The sequence below is a fragment of the Littorina saxatilis genome, linkage group LG2 (genome assembly GCF_037325665.1).
Source record: "Littorina saxatilis isolate snail1 linkage group LG2, US_GU_Lsax_2.0, whole genome shotgun sequence".
Classification (NCBI taxonomy): Eukaryota; Metazoa; Mollusca; class Gastropoda; order Littorinimorpha; family Littorinidae; genus Littorina; species Littorina saxatilis.
In genome coordinates, this window is record NC_090246.1 from 35,013,272 (window position 1) to 35,038,139 (window position 24,868).

At 46.5% G+C, this 24,868-nt stretch overlaps 1 protein-coding gene across 1 annotated transcript in view; it reads left to right on the forward strand.

The window, feature by feature from the left end:
• Nucleotides 1–24,868, forward strand: part of LOC138952780 (uncharacterized) — a 219,007-nt gene that overhangs the window by 183,143 nt on the left and 10,996 nt on the right. Inside the window, exons 74-78 of the mRNA XM_070324514.1 lie at nt 1,455–4,160; nt 4,193–12,086; nt 12,409–12,900; nt 14,874–14,993; nt 15,547–23,808. Of these exons, the coding sequence (XP_070180615.1) occupies nt 1,455–4,160; nt 4,193–12,086; nt 12,409–12,900; nt 14,874–14,993; nt 15,547–23,808 (19,474 nt within the window). The remainder of the gene's footprint in view (nt 1–1,454; nt 4,161–4,192; nt 12,087–12,408; nt 12,901–14,873; nt 14,994–15,546; nt 23,809–24,868) is intronic.

A 24,868-nucleotide genomic window follows, 5' to 3' on the forward strand; every position in this document is an offset into this window, starting at 1 on the left:
TTTTGATCATAAAAGAACGATGGGAATAAGCGTATAAGTTTTCTGTCGAGGCTGATTTTTAAAATGTTATTGTTATGACCTTACTCTCTGCATGAAAGATATGCTAGAGCACTGATGATCGTTTCTTTTTATTTCAGATTAGTATTATGTTGTTAATTGGAACAATGTTTGTTGCAGAAGCAGATATTTTAAATCGCCTTTGTTTTGTTTTTACAGCACCAACAAGCCTTTTAACTTTAGTTTGAGCAGGTTGTGTCTTTCATTTCAACATCTCGATTTGCTTGCTTTTATGCATTTATTTTGGTTTGCATTTTTATTTTGTTTTTTAAATTTATTATTTTTACCTTTAATAACAGTTTAAATTTACCAGAGATTCCTTTTTTGTAGTATTATCTGTTATTCAGGTTTTCCTTGTTTTGATTTCGACATTTGTTTCACGAAAATAAGTGATATGCTGGTTATTAAAAATGTTTTGGATTTCTTATTTTGTTCGAATGTTTGGGTATTTTCACAGTATTTTCTTTAGTTGCAGAAGTATTATTTTTATTAGAAATTATAATTATGGTGTCTGTTCAGTGAAAGAAAATGATTACTTCTTTATTTCTTTAACTTAACTATCGTAATTTTATTTTTCCTTTTGCGTCGTGTTTTATTGGTCACACTTTGACATTGTATCGCGGTGTTGTGTTGTCAAGCAGTCCTAAGTTTTACTGTGAAGTGATTTCTGTTCTTGTATCGAGTTTTGAGTTCCATTGTTTTTAGTGTGAGATGGGTCGTCAATCTGCACGTGTCTCTGTGTGATCATCCTTTGCATGGTGTTGTGATGGTGTTCACCTAGCATGGTAAATATCTCTGACCCCTTTTCTTCATCCTCATGCATTGCAGCATCAACCAGTCTTCAGGAAAACAGAGCTTTTGGGACAAAACTTGAAAATACTATATACAATCAAGCAAGAAAACTATACGTTTGAGGGGACATAAAAATGAACCAAATGCTTGGAATTTGGCATGTTTGCATTGAAAGCGTTTTCCTGAACACTTTCAGACTACAATCGGCATTCTCATCATCAGACATTTGTTTGAGATGTGATTTGATTATATCTGTTTTATAGTGTTGTAATGTAATCGAACCACATGTGATATATTTAAATGCAAAAACTAATTGTATTTTCACTTATATTGCACCATAATACCAATTTTAGCGATGTCGTGTTCCTAAAATCTGTAGATGTTAATGTATACTAGCTGATACATTATAGCAGTTGGAATTACTTAGTCAAATAGGCTGTATCCTGTCAAATCAGTTTAGTCGTCTCTTGCTACTTATTTCAAAACCTTGATATGATTTTCATTTGATTTACACTGTTGAACTCTTCTCTGATTTGATTTTCAGAACTCTATTTTGATGTTGTGTGCTCAAATTGATTTCATTGCTTGTGATTTGTAGCTGCTAGAACGATAGTGAACTAATATTGTGGCCCTCTCCCTCTCTCAATGCCTTCCTTTGGATCGGCTATGGGCTGGTACATGCAGATAAGCAACTGGCGCAAGAGGCAGCCACAGAATTTACGCAGGAGTCCATGAGGTTTACCCAGGCTTCCACAGAGATCACCCAACCAGAGACCACCATCCATTACGAGGAACGAGTTTCTTCATCACAAGAGGCAGAAGACCAAAAGCCAGACTGGGAAACAAAGGAGAGGCCTGTTACAGCTCAGTTTGATGACACATTTCGAGAACCAGTCGTCCAGAAGGTTAGCACTGTTACTGAGAGAAGATCTTTTGGTGACGACTACCGCAGAACAGAGATCGTAGTCACAGAGAAAGAAACAGTTCTCACAGAGAGAACAGTGCTCAAAGAGGAGCGCTCAGGCCCTGTACCTAGCGCTCAGAAGTGGGAAGAGGAAGGGGAGCCCGACATTACAGACCACTGGAGAAAGGACCAAGAAGAGGAGGACCAATTAGAAAGGGACCAACAAGAAGAACTTTTTACAAGAGCGGAACAAGAAGTGGTTGAACAGATTCCAGAACAGTTCAAAGTCAAAGAAGGTGAAGAAATGTATGACACTGCTCCGACATATTTTGAAACAAGGACTGAAGTAGCACCCCAAACAGAAAGAGAGAGACAGACATTTGAGGAGACATACTACGAAGAATCACAAGTACGTACAGAACAGCTCCAAAGCGACAGAACAGTAGAACCGTACGAAACTGAAGAGTTTGTTGAAGCTCAGGAAGAAATGCCATCAGAGCTACAAGCTGGAGTCGCTCCAACAGAACTTTCTGCTGAGGAGCAGGCTTATAGGGACGACACATTTGAAACTGCAGTTGAGTATGCACAATATGAAGACATCACGCACAAGGAATCTGTGACTGTGGTAGCTTTGCAAGCAGTTTCCCCACAGGAGCAAGAGTTCGAGAAAGCAGAAGAAAAACTAAACACTGAACGGTTTGAAGAATACCCAGTGACTGCTGAAATCTCTGAACAGACGATCGAACCAGAGTATCTTTCTGAAGCCGAGGCAGGAGTCTGCCTTGTTCCAGAAGAAGAAGAGGTCACCGAGGAACCCATCGAGGCCAAAGAGAACCTGGAGGCACAGGCTGCAGTCCATCACGTACTTCAAAAAGAGGATATTGAAGAGACTTTCAAAGCTAGAGAGGCCCCTGAAGCCGATGCAGCAGTCTGCCTTGTTCCTGAGGAAGAGGAAGAAGAGATTGTGGAGGAGACTGTCGAAGCTGAGTACAAAGAGGCTACAGATTTCGAAGAAATGGTTGAAGCTGAAAGGGCTCCTGAAACTGAGGCTGCCGTCTGCCTTGTTCCTGAAGAAGAGGAAGAAGAGATTATGGAGGAGACTGTCGAAGCCAAAGAGATCCCTGTAGCAGAGGCAGCAGTCTGCCTCGTTCCTGAAGAGGAGGAGGTCAGTGAGGAACCCATTGAAGCTGAGAAGGCTCCTGAGGCCGAGGCAGCTGTCTGCCTTGTTCCAGAGGAAGAAGAAGTCGTTGGGAAAACCATTGAAGCTGGGAAGGCTCCTGAAGACAAGGAAACGGTTTGCCTTGTCCAAAAGGAAGATGAAGAGATCATAGAGGAACCCATTGAAGCCGGACAAGCTCCTGAGGCTGAGGCAGCAGTCTTCCTTGTTCCCGAAGAAGAGGAAGAGATCATTGAAGAACCCTTCGAAGTTGTAAAGGCTCCTGAGGCTGAGGCAGTTGTCTGCCTTGTTCCCGAAGAAGAGGAAGAGATCTTTGAAGGACCAATCGAAGCTGTTACGGCTCCAGAGGCTGAGGCAGCTGTCTGCCTTGTTCCCGAAGAAGAGGAAGAGATCATTGAAGAACCCATTGAAGCTGTAAGGGGTCCTGAGGCTGAGGCAGCTGTCTGCGGTGTTCCCGAAGAAGAGGAAGAGATCATTGAAGAACCCATTGAAGCTGTAAGGGGTCCTGAGGCTGAGGCAGCTGTCTGCGGTGTTCCCAAAGAAGAGGAAGAGATCATTGAAGAACCCATCGAAGCTGTAAAGGCTCCTGAGGCTAAGGCAGCTGTCTGCGTTGTTCCCGAAGAAGAGGAAGAGATCATAGAGGAAACCATTGAATCTGCGAAGCCTCTCGAAGTTGAGGCAGCTGTTTGCCTTGTCCAAGAAGAAGAAGAAGAAGATGTCATTGAGGAACCCATTGAAGCTAAGAAGGTTCCCGATGTCGATGCAACTGTCCGCCTAACCCCAGATGAAGAAGAGGTCATCGAGGAACCCATTGAGGCTGAGAAGGTTCCCGAGGCCGAGGCAGCTGTCTGCCTTGTCCCAGAAGAAGAAGAAGAGATCATCGAGGAACCCTTTGAAGCTGAGAAGGTTCCCGAGGCCGAGGCAGCTGTCTGCCTTGTCCCAGAAGAAGAAGAGATCATCGAGGAACCCTTTGAAGCTGAGAAGGTTCCCGAGGCCCAGGCAGTTGTCTGCCTTGTCCAAGAAGAAGACGAAGAGATCATCGAGGAACCCATTGAAGCTGAGAAGGTTCGTAAGGCCGAGGCAGCTGTCTGCCTTGTCCCAGAAGAAGAAGAAGAAGAGGTCATCGAGGAACCCTTTGAAGCTGAGAAGGTTCCCGAGGCCGAGGCAGCTGTCTGCCTTGTCCCAGAAGAAGAAGAAGAGATCATCGAGGAACCCTTAGAAGCTGAGAAGGTTCCCGAGGCCCAGGCAGTTGTCTGCCTTGTCCAGAAGAAGAAGAAGAGATCATCGAGGAACCCATTGAAGCTGAGAAGGTTCCTAAGGCCGAGGCAGCTGTCTGCCTTGTCCCAGAAGAAGAAGAAGAGGTCATCGAGGAACCCTTTGAAGCTGAGAAGGTTCCTGAGGCCGAGGCAGCTGTCTGCCTTGTCCCAGAAGAAGAAGAAGAAGAGATCATCGAGGAACCCTTTGAAGCTGAGAAGGTTCCCGAGGCCGAGGCAGCTGTCTGCCTTGTCCCAGAAAAAGAAGAAGAGATCATCGAGGAACCCTTTGAAGCTGAGAAGGTTCCCGAGGCCCAGGCAGCTGTCTGCCTTGGCCCAGAAGAAGAAGAAGAGGTCATCGAGGAACCTATTGAAGCTGAGAAGGTTCCCGAGGCCGAGGCAGCTGTCTGCCTTGTCCCAGAAGAAGAAGAAGAGATCATTGAGGAACCCATTGAAGCTGAGAAGGTTCCTGAGGCCGATGCAGCTGTCTGCCTTGACCCAGAAGAAGAAGAAGAGGTCATCGAGGAACGCTTTGAAGCTGATAAGGTTCCCGAGGCCATGGCAGCTGTCTGCCTAACCCCAGATGAAGAAGAAGAGGTCATCGAGGAACTCTTTGAAGCCGAGAAGGTTCCTGAGGCCAAGGCAGCTGTCTGCCTTGTCCCAGAAGAAGGAGAAGAAGAAGAGGTCATCGAGGAACCCTTTGAAGCTGAGAAGGTTCCCAAGGCCGAGGCAGCTGTCTGCCTTGTCCCAGAAGAAGACGAAAAGGTAATCGAGGAACCCTTTGAAGCTGAGAAGGTTCCCAAGGCCGAGGCAGCTGTCTGCCTTGTCCCAGAAGAAGAAGAAGAGGTCATCGAGGAACCCTTTGAAGCTGAGAAGGTTCCCGAGGCCAAGGCAGCTGTCTGCCTTGTCCCAGAAGAAGAAGAAGAGGTCATCGAGGAACCCTTTGAAGCTGAGAATGTTCCCGAGGTCGAGGTAGCTGTCTGCCTTGTCTCAGAAGAAGAAGAACAGGTCATTGAGGAAGCCATTGAAGCTGAGAAGGTTCCTGAGGCCGAGGCAGCTGTCTGCCTTGTCCCAGGAGAAGACGAAGAGGTCATCGAGGAACCCATTGAAGCTGAGAAGGTTCCCGAGGCCGAGGCAGCAGTCTGCCTAACCCCAGATGAAGAAGAAGAGGTCATCGAGGAACTCTTGGAAGCTGAGAAGGTTCCTGATGCTGAGGCAGCTGTCTGCCTTGTCCCAGAAGAAGAAGAAGAGGTCATTGAGGAACCCTTAGAAGCTGAGAAGGTTCCCGAGGCCAAGGCAGCTGTCTGCCTTGTCCCAGAAGAAGAAGAAGAGGTCATTGAGGAACCCTTTGAAGCTGAGAAGGTTCCCGAGGCCGAGGCAGCTGTCTGCCTTGTCTCAGAAGAAGAAGAGGTCATTGAGGAACCCTTTGAAGCTGAGAAGGTTCCCGAGGCCAAGGCAGCTGTCTGCCTAACCCCAGATGAAGAGGAAGAGGACATTGAAAAGCCTTTTGATCCAGAAGAAGTCCCTGAAGCTGAGTTAGTACCATCCCTTGCTCTTGAAGTTGAAGAACCCACCAAAGCTCAGGATGTCTCAGAACATTACCAAGAAGAGCTCTGCTGGGGAGAGATTCACGTTTCGGAGAAAACGTCAGAAGATGCTGAAACTCTTGTCAAGACTGAGGAGATTTTTGAACAAGTTCAGTTTGAGAGACCAGGTGACATTCAGGAATACCAGGAAAAGGTCACTGCCGACGAAACTCAAAAACCAGAAGCTGAAATCACAGGACCAGTCACAGAAGAAGAGCTTACTACAGAGGAAGAAAAAGAAAACTTAGTTGAGCGGAGTTATGTTGATATTGTTGAAATCAAAGTTTGTGTCCCAGAAGAAGAGGACGAAGAAGAGATTCAGAAAACAGAGAAAACGAAGGCGGGAGCGGAAGCACATCATGAACCAGAACAAGTTTCATCAGAAACAAGCTTCATGGAAACTGAAGAACAGGAGATTGAGAGACTCGAAGAGGAACAAACAACAGAGGAACAGCTTCTAGAAACAAGAACAGAAGTAGTTTCAGAGTCTTACCGCCAGGAAGAAATGTTCCGCACTGAAGAGACCTACTCTTTTGAGAAAACAACAGAACGTGAGATGGGTTTCATGTCTGAGAACAGATTTGAAGAGGAGCAGTTTGAAAGAACGAATGTCATGCAGGAATATGCTGCTCCAGTGGAGGCCTTAGAAAAAGAACAGTTGGAGACACCAGAACCAGACACGGCTGAGCAGCCTGAAGAGGAGGAGGAGGAGAAAGAAGAAGGGGTAGAGATTCAGAAACCTGTGGGCATAGAAATTGAGTCTGAGGAGAGTCTCTCGGAAGAAGAAGAAAGAACAGGAGGGGAAAGTACCTTTGAAACAGAAATTGAGAGACCATCAGAATCAGCTGAAGAGGTCGAACGAGAAGCACCCGAACGACTTCAGGAAACTACGGAGGAACTCATCTCACAATCTCACCGTCGAGAAGAAACTTTCCACAAAGAAGAGGCACACTATAAAAGCACAGAGGAAATCTTTGAACACAAACAAGCTGAAACAGTGAGTGAACAGCAGCATTTTGAAAGAATCAGTGACACCCAGGAATTCCTTGCCGACTATCCTGAAACTGTTGAGGAGGGTCAGGATCAGAGAACAGAAGCAGAAACTGATATGCCTATCCTCGAAAAAGAAAGGGACTTTGTCTACCCAGAAGCTCCAGAAATACAAGTGCATGTTCCAGAAGAACCGACGGAAGAAGAGGTCCAGAGAACTGTAGAAGCAGAAGCTTTCGACACAGAGGAGGAGGAATACACTTTTGAAAAACCTGTTGAACCTGAAACACCTTTCGAGACCGAAGAAACGTTTGAAGCCGTGAGTGAAGAACAGGAGGAAGAATTTGTTCATAAAACTGAAGAAACAGAAGCTGAGGCAGAGGAACAGCTTGAACCAAAGGAAGAAGAGAAAGAAGCTCCAGTCGAAGTTGAAGTGAGTGAGAAAGAGCTGCACAGAGCAGAAGAATCTTTAGAAGAATTGCCTAAAGAAGAATACCAACCGTCTGATCAGCTCGAGGCCTCTGACTATGATATGAGAGCTGAAGCAGGACTATACGCAGCGGGAGATGAGGAGGAAGATGAGGACTGGGAGATTCTAGGGAAAGAGGACTTGACCGAGGAAGAGCAAGTTGCTGCAATGAATGAGACTCTGATGCAGGTTCACGCTGCAGATGAAGAGAGAACAGACGAGTATGAAGAGCTTCATGCAACACACACATTTGCTTCTGAATCTTTCCGCCAGACTGAAGAACACTTTGAATCTCGAGTCTCAGAGACCTATGAACAGTATGAACAGATCACTGAACAAGACTACCAAACAACGTTAGCTTCGCAAATTTCAGAGGGGGGAGTAGATGTGGAAGAAGAAATTTCAGAAGAAGACCTTGTTGAAAAACCAGTTCAAGATTCAGCATCTCTGCTTGCTGCCACAGAAGAATTTCTGCAAGGAAAGGAAACCGAACTTGACACAAGAGAAGCAGGGGAAGAGATCAAGGAAACTCTTGATAGAGAGGAGGCTAGCATCAAGCATACAGAAGAAGGGATACTGGAGGCAGCAGAGGGAGTGGTGGCTGAATCTTACGAACAGATTGAAGACTCAGAAGCAGCATGCTCATTTAAAGATGCAGAACTGCCTGAAGATCTGATGAGAGCGAAAGAAGAAGAGGAAGCTATGGACTCCAGGCCATCAGTTACTAACCTTGACAGAATATCTCAAATCGTTGACATAACTGACGAGACAGACATGCTTTTCGAGCACAAAATCTACACAGAGATCATGGAAGAGGCTCGAGAGGAGATGGAGGGTGACGCTTTGGAGATGGCTGTGCCTTGCCAGTCTCCTGACAAAGAACTTGAAGAGCAGTTTGAAGAACTCGCCCCTCGTGTCGAAACAGAAACGGTTTATGCTGTTGAGCCTGAGATCAAAACGGATACCCAGTTGTTCTACTCTGAGACCTCACAGACACACTACAAGGCTGAAGAAATGTACGAGCAGATCGAATCGGTGGCAGAAGGTGTGACTGAAGAAGAGAAAATCCAAGAAATTCCAGTTCAGGCTCAAGCTGAGACTGAAGAAGTAGACAGCACTCGTCTCAAAGCCCAGATCTCTCTTGAGACTGTGGAGGGCGTAGCAGCAGAACAAGAACTGGTCCTTTCACCTGGGGCGAAGATTTCTGACATTTCACCTGTTGAAGAAGCCCAGGTACAAGCCATACCCGTTCAAGAGTTTGCAGAAACAGAGCACCATGAGTCCTTCCTGGTGAAAGATGAGCCACAGATGTTTGAGCAACTCCCAGAGGCTGAGAGATTTGAGCAGAGGAGCTACACTCAGTATGAAGAAACTGTACGCTCCACCTATGAAGAATTCGGAGAAGAAATGCAAACAGTGCACGAACATTTCGAAGAAACCCGAGACATGGGGCAACAAGCCCAAGAACCCACCACTGAGGCGGAAGAAAAAGACGCTGAGCCTTTTGTAGAGGCCATCTTGGAGGAACTGCAACAGTTTGAAACAGAGGAAGCGACCACATACGAGGAAATAACCACGCACAAAGAAACAGTAGAAACAGAACGCACTTTCAGTGAACAGTCTGCCTCTGAAGAAGTTGATCCGATGGATGCAGCTCAGCGGGAGATTGAAAAGACCCAAGAGCACCTTATTGAGGCCATGCCAGACGTGCCAACAAAGAGTCCTCATGTCTCAGACATTGATGTGTTTGGCACAGAAGAGCAGACAGAAGTCAGAGAGGAGCTCCATGAGGAGGAAAGAGTAGAACTTCAGCAGGCTGTTGCTCAGGTGGTTCCTGATATTCAGTTGTATGACTCTGACGCCAACAGGGACAGGTTTGATTCAGACAGCACTATCGCACAAGCAACTGATGCCGAGACCCTGCAGACAGATGACCAGTTACAGGGAGCAAAGTCTGGCTATGAGTCTGAGGAAGAGGATGCTGAGGTCTATGAGAAGTACAAGGAGGAAGCTGAAGACGAATCATCCTCTGCCAAAGAAGAGAGTGCTCCTGACGATGCTGAGCTTGATCACGAAATTGAAGAGCAGGACGCGCTTACTGCAGCTCTCATGCCGCATTACCAGATTGATCAAAGGAGAAAACAGGAGGACGAAGCAACCTTTGAGACTCCAGCTGAAACAGAACAACCAGAATACGCTGCCCTTGATGTCAAGGTCACAGACACAGAAGCAGGGTCAGGATACGAGTCAGAGGAGGAGGAAGACGCAGGCGCTGAAACCTTTGACGAAGCACTAGAGAGACTGGATGACAGGGATGCAGAAGACGTTCTCTCTGAAACTGCAGAAGAGGCAGAGGATGGGACTCAGCTGCTCATGCAGAAAGAAACAACAGAAAAACAGCTGACTGAAAAGTACGAGCAAGAACTTGCGGAGAAAGAAGTACCTCTCGACAGAAAAAGTTCTGAAGAAAAAGAAATGGAAGCTTCCGAGAAGGCTAGCACAGAAGTGTTTGAAGAGTCACGTTTTGAAAGAGAAGAAGAGTTTTATGAAACATTGACACAAGAGAGAGTGATCACTGAAAGCAGAGAAGAAAAACCCACACAAGACGACTTTACCTTTGAAAAAGAACCAACAGAAGAAGATTGGGGAATCAAAGAGAAATACACAGAAGAGGACATTGAGAAAGAAGCTTTCCAACAGAAAGATGAACAGGCCACATTGATTGACTTTCAAGAAAGAAAGGAACAGAGGTTCACAGAAGAGTACTCTCGCACTGACAGAACAGAATTCACACAGCACCAGCTGACAGAGGCCCTCCTAGAAACACACACCGACCAGCATGGGCAACAAACCATCTATGGTGTGACCTTTGAAGAGGATCAACGGCAGGCAGAGGAAATGGCCAAGTTTTCCCGAGAGGTACGAGAAGAGGACCACCTGCACGCTTCGATGTCCAGGAGTGGCGAAAGCACACAAACACAAGCATCCAGCACGACCGGAGATGGCTTGCTTGAGCCTCTAGAGTATGACGTCATGGCCATCAGTGGCACCACCACCGAAGGTGACCAGGTCAAGGAGTATGACTACGAGGCAGAAATCCTTGAGGCACGAGCAGAAGGAGACGACGACCGTGACGACCTGTATGAGCGATACTCTGATGAGAGTGAAGAAGAACTCCGACCTCTCAAGATGCCAGTTGTAGACAGTCCAACAGCACAGCCAACAACAGAATTCACTCTGGAGCAGCAACTTGAAACAGAAGAGGTGAGACCAGCACCTAGCAGATCACCTGATGAAGAACAAGTCTACCGCTCTCCTTCAGAAGAATTTCCAGAGGGCAGAGGGTTTGAATCACCACTACAAGAAGAGCTTGCTGAAGAAGAGGAGGCTCGGTCTTTAGCCCAGGAACCCTTGCCTGAGACCAGAGTTGTAGAACAGGTTCCAGTCTCTGGTATTCTTGCTGAAATGCAGGAGATGGAACAATACACTGCCCATGAGGAGTCGGGCGATGAACTGGAGGATGGACTGGAGCAGTATGAGGAGGAGAAAGAAGAAGCAGAAGAAACCATTTCGAAAGAAACTGTTCAAAGAGTACTTCAGGAGCAGTCATTCATGGCAGAGCAGTCATCTGAAGTGCGAGAGACCTTCACTGAAGAGCGCGTCTCTTACTCAGAAACCACCTCCACCTCTGAACACATTGAAACAGAAGAACAGAAAATGGACAAGCCTGAAGCTGATCAGCAACAGGAAGAAGAAGTAGAGTCTGTGGAAGCTGAGCTGTACGTTGACAGAAAAGAAATATTCACCACAGAGGAAAGGGAAGTGTCTGTCCAAGAAAGTGAAACTACTGAACAAAAAGACGTTGAAGATCAGGAAGAAGCTGAGCTGCCTGCAGACCTATACGTTGACAGAACTGAGCGCTTTCTGGAAGAACAACTGGAAACCTTAACCCCTGGTGGGGACTTGACCACCAATGGCTTTGTCGCGGAAACAACAGACGTAGACGGTGCTGTTGATGGCATTTCAGAGCCAGGCAGCGGCAGTCATCGCCAGCTATCAGCTCAGAGCAGTATCTCTGGGCCTGACGTCCAGTATCAGGACCTGATGGATGAGCACCACTTAGGCCTCCATCACCACCTCTATCCATCCTCGTCTACCGAAGTCCAGGATCGCTCAGGAACACCATCTGACGTAGAGGCTGAGGAGTCAGCTGAGAACGGAATGCCTGCAGCTGTGATCACAGGCAGCTACACTTCAGATATCACGTCGGGCTCCCAAAGCTTCCTGTCAGAAAGCACTGTCTCTCGCATGTCCGAGTCTGATTACACCTCTCGCAGTGAGACCTGGGCAGCCTCTGAGTGCACCATGACGGGCTCAGAGTTTGAGCCAGAGGGCAGAATAACAGTTGACACGTCAGAGCAAATCTTCATCGAGCACGTTATCGATGAGACACGCAGAGAGCACGAGGAAAGTCAGATTCGTGAGGAGTTCGATGAAACACAGACCCAGATGGATACTCTAGGTCGACCAATGTCACCTTCAGATTTCACACTGATCACGTCTCATGATTCGGACCGAATGATGCAAGTGTTGGACATGCACCCAGAAGAGAAGCCCTCACCAGAAGAGCAGGAGGAGGAGGAGGAAGAGGAAGAGGAGGATGAGCTAGAGAGAGATAGCTTGCAGTCTGAAGAGTCAGACGAGGTGATGAGCGAAGAGGAGAACGGTTCTGAGCGACCCCCCTCCCCAACTGAGTACACCCTCATCGCCTCCCAGGACCAGGAGGCTCTGACAGAGATGCTGGGACTGCAAGGTGAACGCCAACCCCCTCGTGAACCGCTGCATGTAGACACCCAAGGTACCAAATGCTCTTAATTTTTTCTCACCTTTGTATTACTAAGTAATATGAATTTGCCCTCAGTTTCTTGTTTAATGATTGAGTTTTACTAGTATAAAGACTATTTGCAGTGAATAATGATTTTTACCGACTAAGTCTAACAAAATTGGAAAGTGTAATTTTGAATTTTAATTATATTTCCCCGAATCAAAATGTTTCATACCCGTTTGTTTCTTGCTAACCAACCTGTAAAAGGCAATTTAAAAAAAAGAAAACACGAAATATTAGAAGCAATCTGTAGGCACCGTTTTGGAGCTCTGAAGCATTTGCTGTTGCTCTTCAGAACCACTAATCGCAACAGAACAAGCTGACGAGGAAGATGGCTTGCACAGAGTCCAAGAATTGAAACTTCAAACAGAGCTGTACTCGGAAAGTCAGTCTTCGAGCTCCAGTGAGCAAGCTCTCATTCAAATGCTGGACACAGCAGACACCATCAACTCGCTATCCAACATCAGTTCAGAGTTCGGGGGAGACTCTGATGGGAAAAAAGACAACGACCTTCAGACCCAGCTAGAACCATCCGCTCCCTATATGCCACCCTCACCTGAGACAGAGGGTGTGCCTCGGTCTTCCAGCTATGAAAATCTGTACCAAGGTATCTCCATGGTACCTGAGGTTCCTGTGGAACCTGTTTCTGCCCGCGACCTGGATATTGGCGACCGCTTCGATACTCGCCAGACAGAACCGCACCTGAAGGGCGTGGGGCGTGCTTCCAGCTTTGAGGACCTGTACGCCGTAGGAATGGCTCCCGAGGCTCAAGCTTTTGACCCAGAAGGTGAGTCGGCTGGTCCTGCTGCTTCTTGGAATTTTTTTGCTGCACGGCCGTATTTCTTCTCGGATCCTCAGACGTACATTTTGCCGCTTTGTATGCCTCTTCTGTTACGTGACCTGCCTTCAGTAATTGATGACATTGCATGTGTCAAGCACCGTTGTAGGCGTTCCTCAAAGTCCCCTAGGGCGCATTGGTCAATGGCTTGGTCACATGATTCTCCTGTAGGGAGCTGATTGGTCCCCTGGCCTGCTCACCTTTAAGCCATAGGTGGCCCTGCTGTTTGACTTTGCTCATGTCAAGTGCCGTGTGCTTTCAGTGAGAGAATGTTGTACGATGAAAAAAGAGCACAGAAGAATTGTTTATATTGAAAAGCAATATGCTTGCATGTTAGTATTCAGCTGCTGCAAGTGTGTGACAAGTTGGACGCGGTGTCTGCTTGAAGCCAGCCCCAGCCGGCCGTTTTCTTTGACCTTTACTTTTTTTCTTTCGTTGGACTTTTTCTCTCAGTTTTCAATTTTTGTTTCCTCCATTTTTGTACACACTTCATGTTTATTCTTGTTCACTTCTTTTTCTATATAGAACGATTTTCTGTAACTACAATATTTATTTTGAGTTTTGAAAAAGTATTAGTGCGCCATGAGATGTCATGGTTGATGTTGTCAGTAGATACACTCTTTTGCATGACTATTGTTGATGTCCAGAGTGCTTTTTTTGGTAGGATAAGAAGCACACATTTGTATATCAAAGTGAAGTGAAGCTGAACTTTAAAAGGGAAACTTTTTTTCAGCCTCTTCTCAAAATCTTTACATAATACTAGTACTGTATTTTTGACATATTACAAGTACAGTATTTTGACATATTACTTCTTCTGCGTTCGTGGGCTGAAACTCCCACGTACACTCGTGTTTTTTGCACGAGTGGAATTTTATGTGTATGACCGTTTTTTACCCCGCCATTTAGGCAGCCATACGCCGTTTTCAGAGAAAGCATGCTGGGTATTTTCGTGTTTCTATAACCCACCGAACTCTGACATGGATTACAGGATCTTTTTCGTGCGCACTTGGTCTTGTGCTTGCGTGTACACAGGGGGGTGTTCGGACACCGAGGAGAGTCTGCACACAAAGTTGACTCTGAGAAATAAATCTCTCGCCGAACGTGGGGACGAACTCACGCTGACAGCGGCCAACTGGATACAAATCCAGCGCGCTACCGACTGAGCTACATCCCTGCCCTGACATATTACAAGTACAATACTTTTTGGCAAGCAAGCAAACAAAGCATTATTCTGGACAGGACATACAGAGCAGCTTGGGTGATTTTGTGAAAATGGATATTGATATATACTACCTAACTAGGTTCATTTTTCTTCCTTTAAGTAATCTTGAACGAAATAGCACAGGAAATTACTTCTGTTGTAACAGAAAGACTGCTTTTAGAATGTATTGATCTGGTCAAACTTTCACTTTCCCTTGCTGAATCGAATTTCAGTTTTTTCTTCTTCTTTGTGTCATTTTTTCATGAATGTTCTCTATATTTGTGGAGAAAAAGAATTTGTATGTCTTTTTTTTTTAGGTCTTTCTGTTGGCTGTACTTTTTTATACAAATCAAAAAGCAAAATGAATAACTATATTTGTACAATTTCGAAAACGGGGAAGACAAAAACTGAAAACGTTAATGAATTTTGTAACTGGAACTAACTGCATGTCTGCAGAGGTTTATACTTAAGATAGCCTTTTTTTCTCATCTTGTTTGAAGAGGACGTAGTTTCAGAACAGTTCACAGTTAGTTTATTTGTTTTATGAACAATTGAGAGTACATTGAAGTGAACAAAATCTGCTTTTGCGTGCATGGCTTTGTATGTCTACATAATTAAACCAAAAAAAGTAAATAAATGGCCAATACCATGCCAGATAAGAAGACGATGATGGATGTTGTAATGCAAGCAGGGTGAAACACTAACTGAGATATTTTGACAGAAGGTGAAGTGCTGGGGGCAGGTGCTCTCCCTGAGCGCTCTGGTCTCGCTGAGCATGATGACGACAAACTCAGTTCCTCCAGCTCAGATGCTGCTCAGCTAGACGATGTGGAGGATGCAGGTACTTGAGTGTTGTCTGCTCAGTGCTCTTTGCCGCGCCAGACCTCATTTCATTTCATTTTCTGTGTTTTACTCATTTTCTGATTTCATTTTCCTCTCTTTGTTCTTGTGAACCAATGATGACGACCGTGCTCGGTCATTCGACAGCATTTCCGTTCTCACGCTCACATCTTGACAGATGCGAGTGTAGCACAGTTGTCGGGTTCTCTTCTACAGGTTTCATTTCAGTTGCATGAGTTTTGTTTGCCTTAAATAGCTTATGTTGCATCTCTCAACTTCAGTTCGTATTGATAACTTCTGTCTCTTACAGTACACAGCTTTTGCAATAGTACGTATAGCCCAATTGTATGTGTAAGCAGTTATATGCGTGTACCTATTCAAAGAATTGATAAGATGACAGATGCCCTGTTATTGTTTTTCAGTGACACCCAGCAACGAAACGTAGCTAGGGCCAGATTAGGAAAGTATGTGATATGTAACTATGTTAGCATGTTGACCTTAACTTGTACAGTCTATGACTGGCCCTCCCCTGATACTAACACTTCTTTTTGTAGATGCAGAAATTCTTGAGAGGAGCAAGGAAAAAACTGAGGAAACAGACGTTGAGGAGCAGTTTTCTCCCTTGTCAAAGGGCTCTCCTTCCACGCATGCTTTCTCTTTTAGCGAAGCCTCCGAGTTTGAACAGCACATGCAGATGCATCAGTCAGAGCAGTTCGAGCAGTCTGTAGAATCCACAGAAGAACGTGTATCAGAGGAGAGAGTTCTCACTGAGCGAGTGGTTCAACAGCGTACAGAGCTTAGCGAGAAATTCAGTAAACATGAAAGGATGTTTCACGCCACAGAGTCTTTTGAACAGTTTGAAGATGAACGATCTGAGGTTTCTGAGAAGACGCTCTTTGTTGAAGAGCCAGCTTCCCTCCAGACGACAGTGTCAGAAACAGACTCGGCAACGGTACACATTTATGGACACATCGAGGCAAGAGAACCCTCAGCACCTTCGGTGACAGAAACTGTGACTGCAACAACTGAACTCGAAGATCTGGAGCCATCGGTTATTGAAAAAGAAACAGACAAAGAAGACGTGTTTGTGATTGCTGAAACCACTGAAGCAGATGTCCACGAAGCAGAGACTGACAGGACAGAAACGTTTGCAACTGAAGACACAGAGATCATACCTCACAAACTACCTCAGTACGAAGAACCCACTGAAACCGTATTTTCTGATTTACATGAGACAGAGACAGAAAGAGTAGAAGCATTCTTAACTGAAGAACCTGACGTTACTTCTGAAAAACCAGATAGGCTGAATGAAACCGCAACTACAGCAGAAACAGCATTTCCTGATGTTAAAGAAACGGAGACAGACAGAACTGAAGAATTTCTGACAAAAGAGGATTCCATAGTAACAGAAGATGCAACAGAAACCGAGCGAACCGAACACTTTGTGACTGAAGACATTGAGGTTACTTCTCACGCAACATCTTTCTTTGAAGATTCTGCAACCACCACTTCTACGACGGAGCGAATCTTTGCTCAAGAAACCGAGACAGAGGGAAGTGAACCATTTGTTACCGTTGCCAAAGAAGTTACCTCTCAAGAACCAGTTACTTTTGAAGAAACTACACCTGTTGAAGAACCGACAGTTCATGATTTGTCTGAAACTGAGATTGAAAGAACAGAGCGCTTCATAACAGAAGAAAAAGTGGTCACTTCACACGAACCCTTGTCTGTGCATGCTGAGGAGGAGGCTGCTGCAGCTCCAACAGAAACTGCTGAAGGCGAGTCTGAGGAAGGCACAGTATCAAGGCTGACTTACATGGCGTTTGACAACATGGCGTTTGACAACATGAGTTTCACAGATGAGGATGCAAGTGCACAGATTCAGAAAGAACCACGACGCCAGCTTACAAAGCAGGAAACCCGAGAGATCTCTCCCGAAGATCTGGAAGAGAAACCCTACACCTTCGACTTCCCTGATGACTTCCGAAAAGAACTGGATGCTCAGAGGCAGTATGAGGCCACTTACACAGAAGCTGTCTTTCGCCCCGAAGAATTTGCCACAGGCTACGAGCATCTTGAGAAAGAGTACACTGATGAAGAAGAGGAGGAGGACAAGGTTTCTGCCTACCCTGAGCAGAAAAGTGACGTTGTGTTGAGTTACGAAGCAAGTGCGGACGACTCTGGTACGTATCTCATTGAAGTGGAAGAAAGAGAAATTGAAGCTGAAGAAAAAGAGACAACAGAGAAAAGAGAATATGAAGCTGAACAGAAAACAGAGGAGCAAGTCGTCGAGGTTAAACAGAAAGACACTCAAGCTGAAGCAGAAGAAAAGGAAGAGGAAACAACAGAGGAGCAAGTTGAAAGGAGAACAGACGGCGTTGAGAAAATAGCTGGAGTGAAAGAAAGTTACCTGGAAGACGAAATCAAAGGCTTTGAATCCGAGAAGAAAGTTGCTGAAGTTGAAGAGAAAGACACGGAGGTAGAAGACAGAGAAGTTCGCGCCGAGGATCATTCAGAACCCAGCAAATCCATCTCAGAGGAAGGAGAACCCTCTGCCCAAAGAACACCGTTAGAACAACAGCCCGTAGACGCTGGTGTTACAGCCCGTGGTGTTTTATTACAGTCATCCTCAGATAGCAGCTCTGACAATGAAGTAGAGGTGTTCGATGAAATTTCAGGCACCTATCTGAGAATGCCATGGGAAATTGCCCACCAGTACAAACGCCAGTTCTCAGAGTCATACCTTTACCAAGAAAAGAAACAGACTACCCTCCAACAAAACAGATCAATTGACCTTGGCACATTCTACCGAAGGGAAGCAGAGGGCTCAGAGTTTGCAAGTGTTTCATTTGCCCAGAGAGGGGAAGAGCAAGAGGAGGGACAAGGAATGCAGCCCAAGAGAACGAAAGTGACTTTTGACCTCAATGAAGACATCAAACACGAGTACAAAGAGTATGAGGTGGAGGAGGAGCCTGTCGAGGAAGAGGAGGAGGAGGAGGAGGGCAAGATCGAAAAGGTGCTTGAACCTCACGATGATATCTCACATGCTCACGCGGAAGAGGTGATCACGACCATCCAGGAGAGTCGACAGCAGGTGAAGGAGGAGCTGCTTGCAAGAGACACCGGCTTTGCTGACGCCACGATGTTCCAGGCAGCAGCCGCAGAGATGGCATTGTACTTTGGGGCCACTGAAAGCTCACTAGAACAGTCTGTGGAGAGAAGAGTCTCCTCAGAGACCGAAGAGGAAGTTGAAACGATGATACCTCCCCCTGCTGAGCCTCTGGTTAGTGTTGTCAGCATGGAGTCAAGACTGGCGCAGCAAGAGCTCCTACAGGAGATGGCTGATGAAACAGACCGCTCTGTATCTCCTTCTGGTGATAGCGAAGAACGCCTCCCACCTTTCAAATCCCAAGTCGAACTGCAAGATGCGATTGCTGAAGAGCCTGAAGTTGAAGCCCACGCTCCTGAAGTCCCAACATCTTTCCCCATGGCTGTACACACTCTGGGGAAATCTCTTGCTGACAATGACGTATACGAGTCTTCAGAGAATGAGAAGGATTCCACTGAAGAGAAACTGTCGCCCATTGACGAAGGGCCAACAGTTGACGACTTTGAAGAAGATGACGCTTCTGTAAAACCAGTTCCCTCAGAGAAGAGAGTGACGTTCCAAACAGACACTTTGAGTACCAACCGCGCATCAGAACAATCTACCGACGACTTTAAGATGTCAACGTCTTCCTCTGAGATGTCAGTGGAGCCTACTCTCCTGGCTGCATCCTACGACCTTGACACTGGCAGAGTGTGCCATGTGGTGTCAGATTATGATATCTCTCCTGATGCAGTGGAAAAGAACCTGACACCTACTGCTCCTGTCAAAGCCATCCTCTCAAGCCCTGAGGATGACGTGTTCGAGACAGAATCCAGCCTCTTTCGAACAGAGAAAGTCGACACCCCCACTAGAAGTGATTCAGAAGATCTGACAGTGACCAAAGAGTTGTCATCAGACTTTATTCCCTCACCACCAGCCCCCACGCCGCGGTATGGCGACACGATGGACATGCACACCACCAGTGACTTGGTGGAGGCTAGCCACGTCTTGGAGCACATGAGGATAGATACAGGGGAAGACGATGACCAGGACGCAGGACAAACACTGGATGAGTCAACTGTACACGAAGAGGACGACGACCTTAGCTCACCCTTTGAAGTGATGTCACCCAGTGAACTGAGGGATGCGACTGATGTTAGTGTGGAAGGTGTGGTAGACCAAATGGTGGCCTCTGCCGAGTCTGCAGCCTCGGGAAGCAGCTTTGGAGAAATGGAGGTCTCTGACTTGAGAGAGGATGTAGTCATCGCTAATGGGCCCACTGAAGTGGAATACGTTGCCGAGTATGATGCAGATTTGGTTCAAGCCCAAATGCCAGCAGTGGACGCTGAAGTGCAAGAACAGTTGCATGCGGCGATGGAGAGTGAGAGTGAGACCAAGGAAGACGAAACAGAGGAGCAGGAGAGCAGCACAGCAGCTCAAGCGTGGGCCACTGATGATGAGAAACCTATAAGTGGTGTGGAAGCGACGCTGTCAGAGCTACAGCTGCCTCGGGAAATGGACTTACTCATGTCTACATCCGAACAGACACTGTACGGACTTGAGATGCCTTCAGAGGAGACCGTCACAATGTCCACATCACAGCAGAGAGACATCATGATCAAATCTGAGGATTCTGACTTTACCCAGCCTCCGACGGAAATCACCTTCCAAACCGATGAGCAGGTGTCAGACCAGATAGTAACCTCAACTGAGATGAGATCAAGCTCTCTGTTTGAGGGGGATAAGATCACCTCAGCTGAAGACACACCCCTAGCAGCAGTGCCAGAGCAGGAGCAAGTGGTTGAAGGAAGGGAGGATGAAGAGGGAGCAGAGGAGGCTGCTGATGAAGAAGTAGGAGAACCAGTGCTGCGTCAGTCGGAATCCCCTGTTCCAGAGGAAACTGAAGACCAGCCCTACCAGCTAGACCCTCGCTCTGTGTACCCCGGCAAACGAGCGCTGGAAATAGAGATCCCTGGCGACGTGGAAACCAGGCCAGACCAGTTTCATGAAGTGGAGGTGGAGTTCAGCGTAGATGTCTATGAAGATGAACCTGTCCAAGAACAGGAGTTGGACATCGGAGATGAAAATCTGCTTGCAGAGGCTGCAGGGGGAGAAGAAGAATTCATGGAAGAAGAGGCAGAGGAGATGGAGTACATGGAAAAACCTGAGGAAGAACTGCTCCGGCTGAAGGACAGCAAGCCAGAGTCTGAGGATGAAGAGGAGGAGGAGAAGGCAGGTGACCAAGCGACAGGCGGCGAAGTAGCTGGACTGCTTAGTGTCCAGGGATATGACGACCTCGAGCGACCCCTCTCCCCTACTCCTGATGCTCTCCGTCAAAATTTCTTTGGTCGTGAGGATGGCAAAGAAATTGAAAGCCCAGCTCAGCTTGTTCCAGATGAAAACATTGAAAAAACTGCAAGCCACTTTGTAGAATCCATTTTGGAAGATGTTAAAGAGAAAGTGCAGACACTGTCAGCCAAAAAGGCCGCAGAGGAAGAAAGAGTGAAAACGGAGGAAGATGAGCGGGAAAAAGAGGAAGCAAAGGGAGAAGAGAAAGAAAAAGAAGAGCAGGCAGTCCTAGAGACAAGAGAAGGAAAAATAGAAATGAAAACAGGAGAGGAAGAAGAGAAATTACATGAAGAATGGGAAATCATGGAAACAAGACAAGAGAAAGTAGAAGTAAGGATAGAAGAGGAAGAAGAGAAATTAAAGGAAAAGGAGGAAGAGTATGAGGAGGCTGTTTTAGAAGAAGAAGACGAAGAAGAAGAAGAAGAAGAGGAGGAGGAGGAGGATATTGTGGACTCACTTGAAGAAGAGATGCATGAGGATGAAGAGGAACTAACCGACTCAGGGGAAGACAGACTCCTTCCCATGCCTCCCCCACGCTCTCAGCAAACAAAGACCACAGTGCTGATGAAACAGGTCTCTGAAGACATCCCCGGCATCACAATCACAGAACATCTGTCAGGCGCAGACATTGATGAAATAGAAGATGAAGTAGTTGATGAAACTGACTATCCTGCTCCTGCAGAAAGAGACTTTCGTGAAACATGTGTGCCAGAAGAGGAGGATGAAGAGGAAGAGAAAAAGAAGAAGCCAGATGATAGTGTAGACGGTGAATATCAGGAACTGCACTTTGTGGAGTCGCCAGAAGACAATGAGATGCAGTTTGAGATGACCATCGAGACTCAAGAAGCATCTGGGGAGTCCAAACGATCAGCCAAAGAGGATTCTTTTTTAGCAAGGAGTGATCCAGCCTCAGCTCATACATTTGCATCACTTCCGCTCAGAGATTTATCAAAGGTGGAAGCTGAGGATGGATCAGACGATGAACCCATGGAAGCAGACCTCAAAATGCAGGACTACGCTGAACCTCTCAGTCCCGAAGACCACGGTGATTCGTCAAGCGTGGATAGTTTTGCCACTGTTGTTGCTGCGGAGGCAGAGGATGAGGACGATGAAGAAGAGGAAAGTGATGTGGAAGACAGACTGGCTGAAATTGCTTCCATGTCCTCCTCCTTCCATTCAGACATTCAGACAACGCACGCTGAAATCGAGGAAAGAAACGCAGAGAAGTTTGAAGAGAGTGAAGAGGATGAGCCGAAGATGATGAGCACCCAGGAGTGGCCCAAGCAGGCTTCATCTGCTCCAAAAGAATCGTCATCGTCTTCTTCAACATCAAGTGACCACTACGAACCAAAAGACACAGAGCTGTCATCTTCAGTGGAAAGTGATCGTTATTGTGGCAAGGATAATGAGCTGTCTTCATCTGTTGAAAGTGATCGTTATGGGAGCAACGTTGAACTCTCATCCTCAGTAGAAAGTGACCGTTATGAGTTTGTGGACAGAGCTGCTCTGTCTGTTATCACAGAACTTTCAGAAGAAGAGCAGTTTGAAATGATTGACAAAGAAGAGCTGGCAAGTGATACTGGCCCAGAATCTGCTGATTCCGACCAACAAGAACAATTTCAATGTTCACCCCCGGATATAGTGTCCCAGTCTCCTGGGTTTGGCAGTACCAGGTACTTTACCAAACCACTGAACGAGAGAGATGATGCCTCGGTCTCATCTTCCTTGCTGGAGTTCGAGAGGCTAGAGAAGACGATTGGCAATTCTGGGTCAAGCTCTATCGACACTTCAGACAAGGAAAGTCTCGGTGGGTCTTTCGATGAAAGAAAACAGAAGCATTTCACAAAATCTTCATACGAAGAGAAAAGGTTTGAGTACGGGTCGTATGACGAAAAGAAACTAATGCGTTTAAAATCTGAAATGGAAAAAGAGAACATTTCTGCAACATCCTCACTCTCGGAATTTGAAAAGCTGGAGCGTCATATCGACCAACAAGGGTCTAACAGTTCAGTGGAGGATAACAAGTTCACGACACCAGAGAGCAAGAGCAGCGGCGGAAAGTCTGGCTCAGGCTCAGGCTCTGGAAATGGCTCTATGTCTTCGCTGACTGAATTTGAGAAGTTGGAGGCAGAGCTTCATTCTGACACAGACACAGAAAGGCGCAGTTCCATCGACAGCTCACTGCAGCGAAGAAGCGAAACGTCCTCACTTGCCTCCCTCAATGAATTTGAGAGACTAGAACGAGATGTTGTGGTGAACATTGAACTGGAGGCTGAGGCACAGAAGATCGTGTCATACCTGGAAGCAGGCAGTCTGGCAGGGAGCCTTGAATCGGGGCCCATGTTCGGCTACAGCAGCTCCGTGGGCTACAGCAGCTCTGACATCAGCGAGGCAGGGGAGGGGTCAAAGCGTAGTGATGAAAAAGAATCACCGGACAGTCACGACGTGGAGCGTGACTCACTCAGTGAAGAGGACGACAAAGACGGAGAGCTGGACTCTCTGGAAGGAGACACCTCGGAGCTGACGGAGATGACCTCAAGTGTCATCTATGCCGGCCCCCCGCAACCTCCCGCTGCTCAGGCAGGGGCTTCATACGATATTGACGCAGACTCCCTGGCTGGAGAATGCATCATGCAACTCTCCAGTGACTCTCTCACTCTCAACCAGCAGATGCGCACTTCAGACTCGAGCAGGTTCGACACCGACTCCCTGCAAGAGCAGGAGGACAGCATGGTGCGATCTGTGGACTCGTTAGAACAGGAAAAACACTCTGACAAATGCGACCAGGATTCGCTGCAAGAGGACGTAATGCACACGTCAGCAGACTCGCTAGAGCTGGTGCAGGTGGAAGAACAGGCCCCCGAGAACCTGATGCTCATGTCCGTGGAGTCCGCTCACTGGAGCATGGGCAGTTCTGGCGGCACCATGTGCAGGTCGGAAGAATCCCACACGGACTCTCACGACTTCATGCAGGTCTCTGCTGACTCGATCGAGGACATGAAATCGTCCCACACAGAGCAGACGCTGAAGAGCCAGATGATACAGTCCTCGGAGTACATCCATCACGGGGCTTCCATCGAGGTCATGCGCAGCACGAGCAGCACCAGCTCCACCACCAAAGTCACCACCACCCGCTCCACCAACCCTTTCCTCGACGATGACGGCAACTTGATGGAGTCGGGCGGTTACTCGCAAGACGACGAGGAGGACGAAGAGGAGGGCGAGAAGGAGAGCCCTTTCTTGCACTGGGGTCCATACAAAGAGGAGAAAAAAGTGTACACTATGGCCGAGTGGGAGGCCATGAAGAAGGAAAAACGGCGAGAGAGGGAGGAGAGGTCAAGCTCGGCCTCCCCGCCGCAGGATGAAGGCGAGCCTCGAGGTACTTTGAACATTGTGCTGATGTAATTATGACCGTTGACGTTTTACCGTTTCTTACATCATCAGCCTCCCGCTGTAATGTGCACCGCTCTCTCACGCTCTACCTGCATGCATGTTGCTCTTTTCTTTATTTAGGTTCAGCTGTGTCCCTTATAGCCTCTGCCTTCAGTGACACTTCTGTTTTTCTTTCTTCACCTGACGCTTTTGTCGTTCTGCTTTAGTTTTTCGGTGCTGTATATTCTGTTGGTCTATTCTATGATTTTGTTCTGGTTGGTATTCACATTGCCATCTGCCTTTTTTGTCTACAATGCTATGCGTGTAGTGTTTTGTGTATTATTTACACCAATTCATGTTTCAGGTTTTGTTGTATATTTCCTTATAAAATCGCCTTTCGGGAGCTAAATATGAACTGATATGTTATCATTGGTAGCTGAGATAAATGAGGAGCAGGGAAGGGGTCTGGGAGACAGTAAAAATGGAATCTGATGGATTGTGGCAAAACTCTAGAAGTTTCATTTTGGTCGGCTTCTCATGCTAGCCCATGACCAGGCTCTTTTTCCTGCCCTTATTGTGTTCTACTTTCTGTTCTTTCTTGGTTTCTGTTTCTGTTTGTCGCGTCCTATAATGGACAAAGTGGCAGATATAAACAACACTGTCTATCTGCAAGGTTCTTTAGTTCTAGAATGCTACTGTGCAAGTCCTCTTCACTTACTGCTGTTAGTTCAAGCTGTTTTCGTGGGCAATTTTTGTATCAAGTACTCTTGTTTTTGTTAACTGTTTTGTCTGTCACTTGATTTTCACTTATTTTAATTTTTGTATCAAGTTATGTTTTAGCCAGAGGTTCGGTGTGATTTATTACGATCTGGTAGATTTGTTTGTATTGAAGTTTTATTTTTAGGTGATGCTGATATTTTTTGTCTGTGCGTTGTAGTCTTCTTTTATTTACTTCATTCGTAATTTTCTGTAGTCTTATGTGAACTATTTACTGTTAAGGATAGGATAATTCAGCATTTGATTGACTTACAGTAATATAAGAAAGAACAAGCAGATGTTTTGCGAAT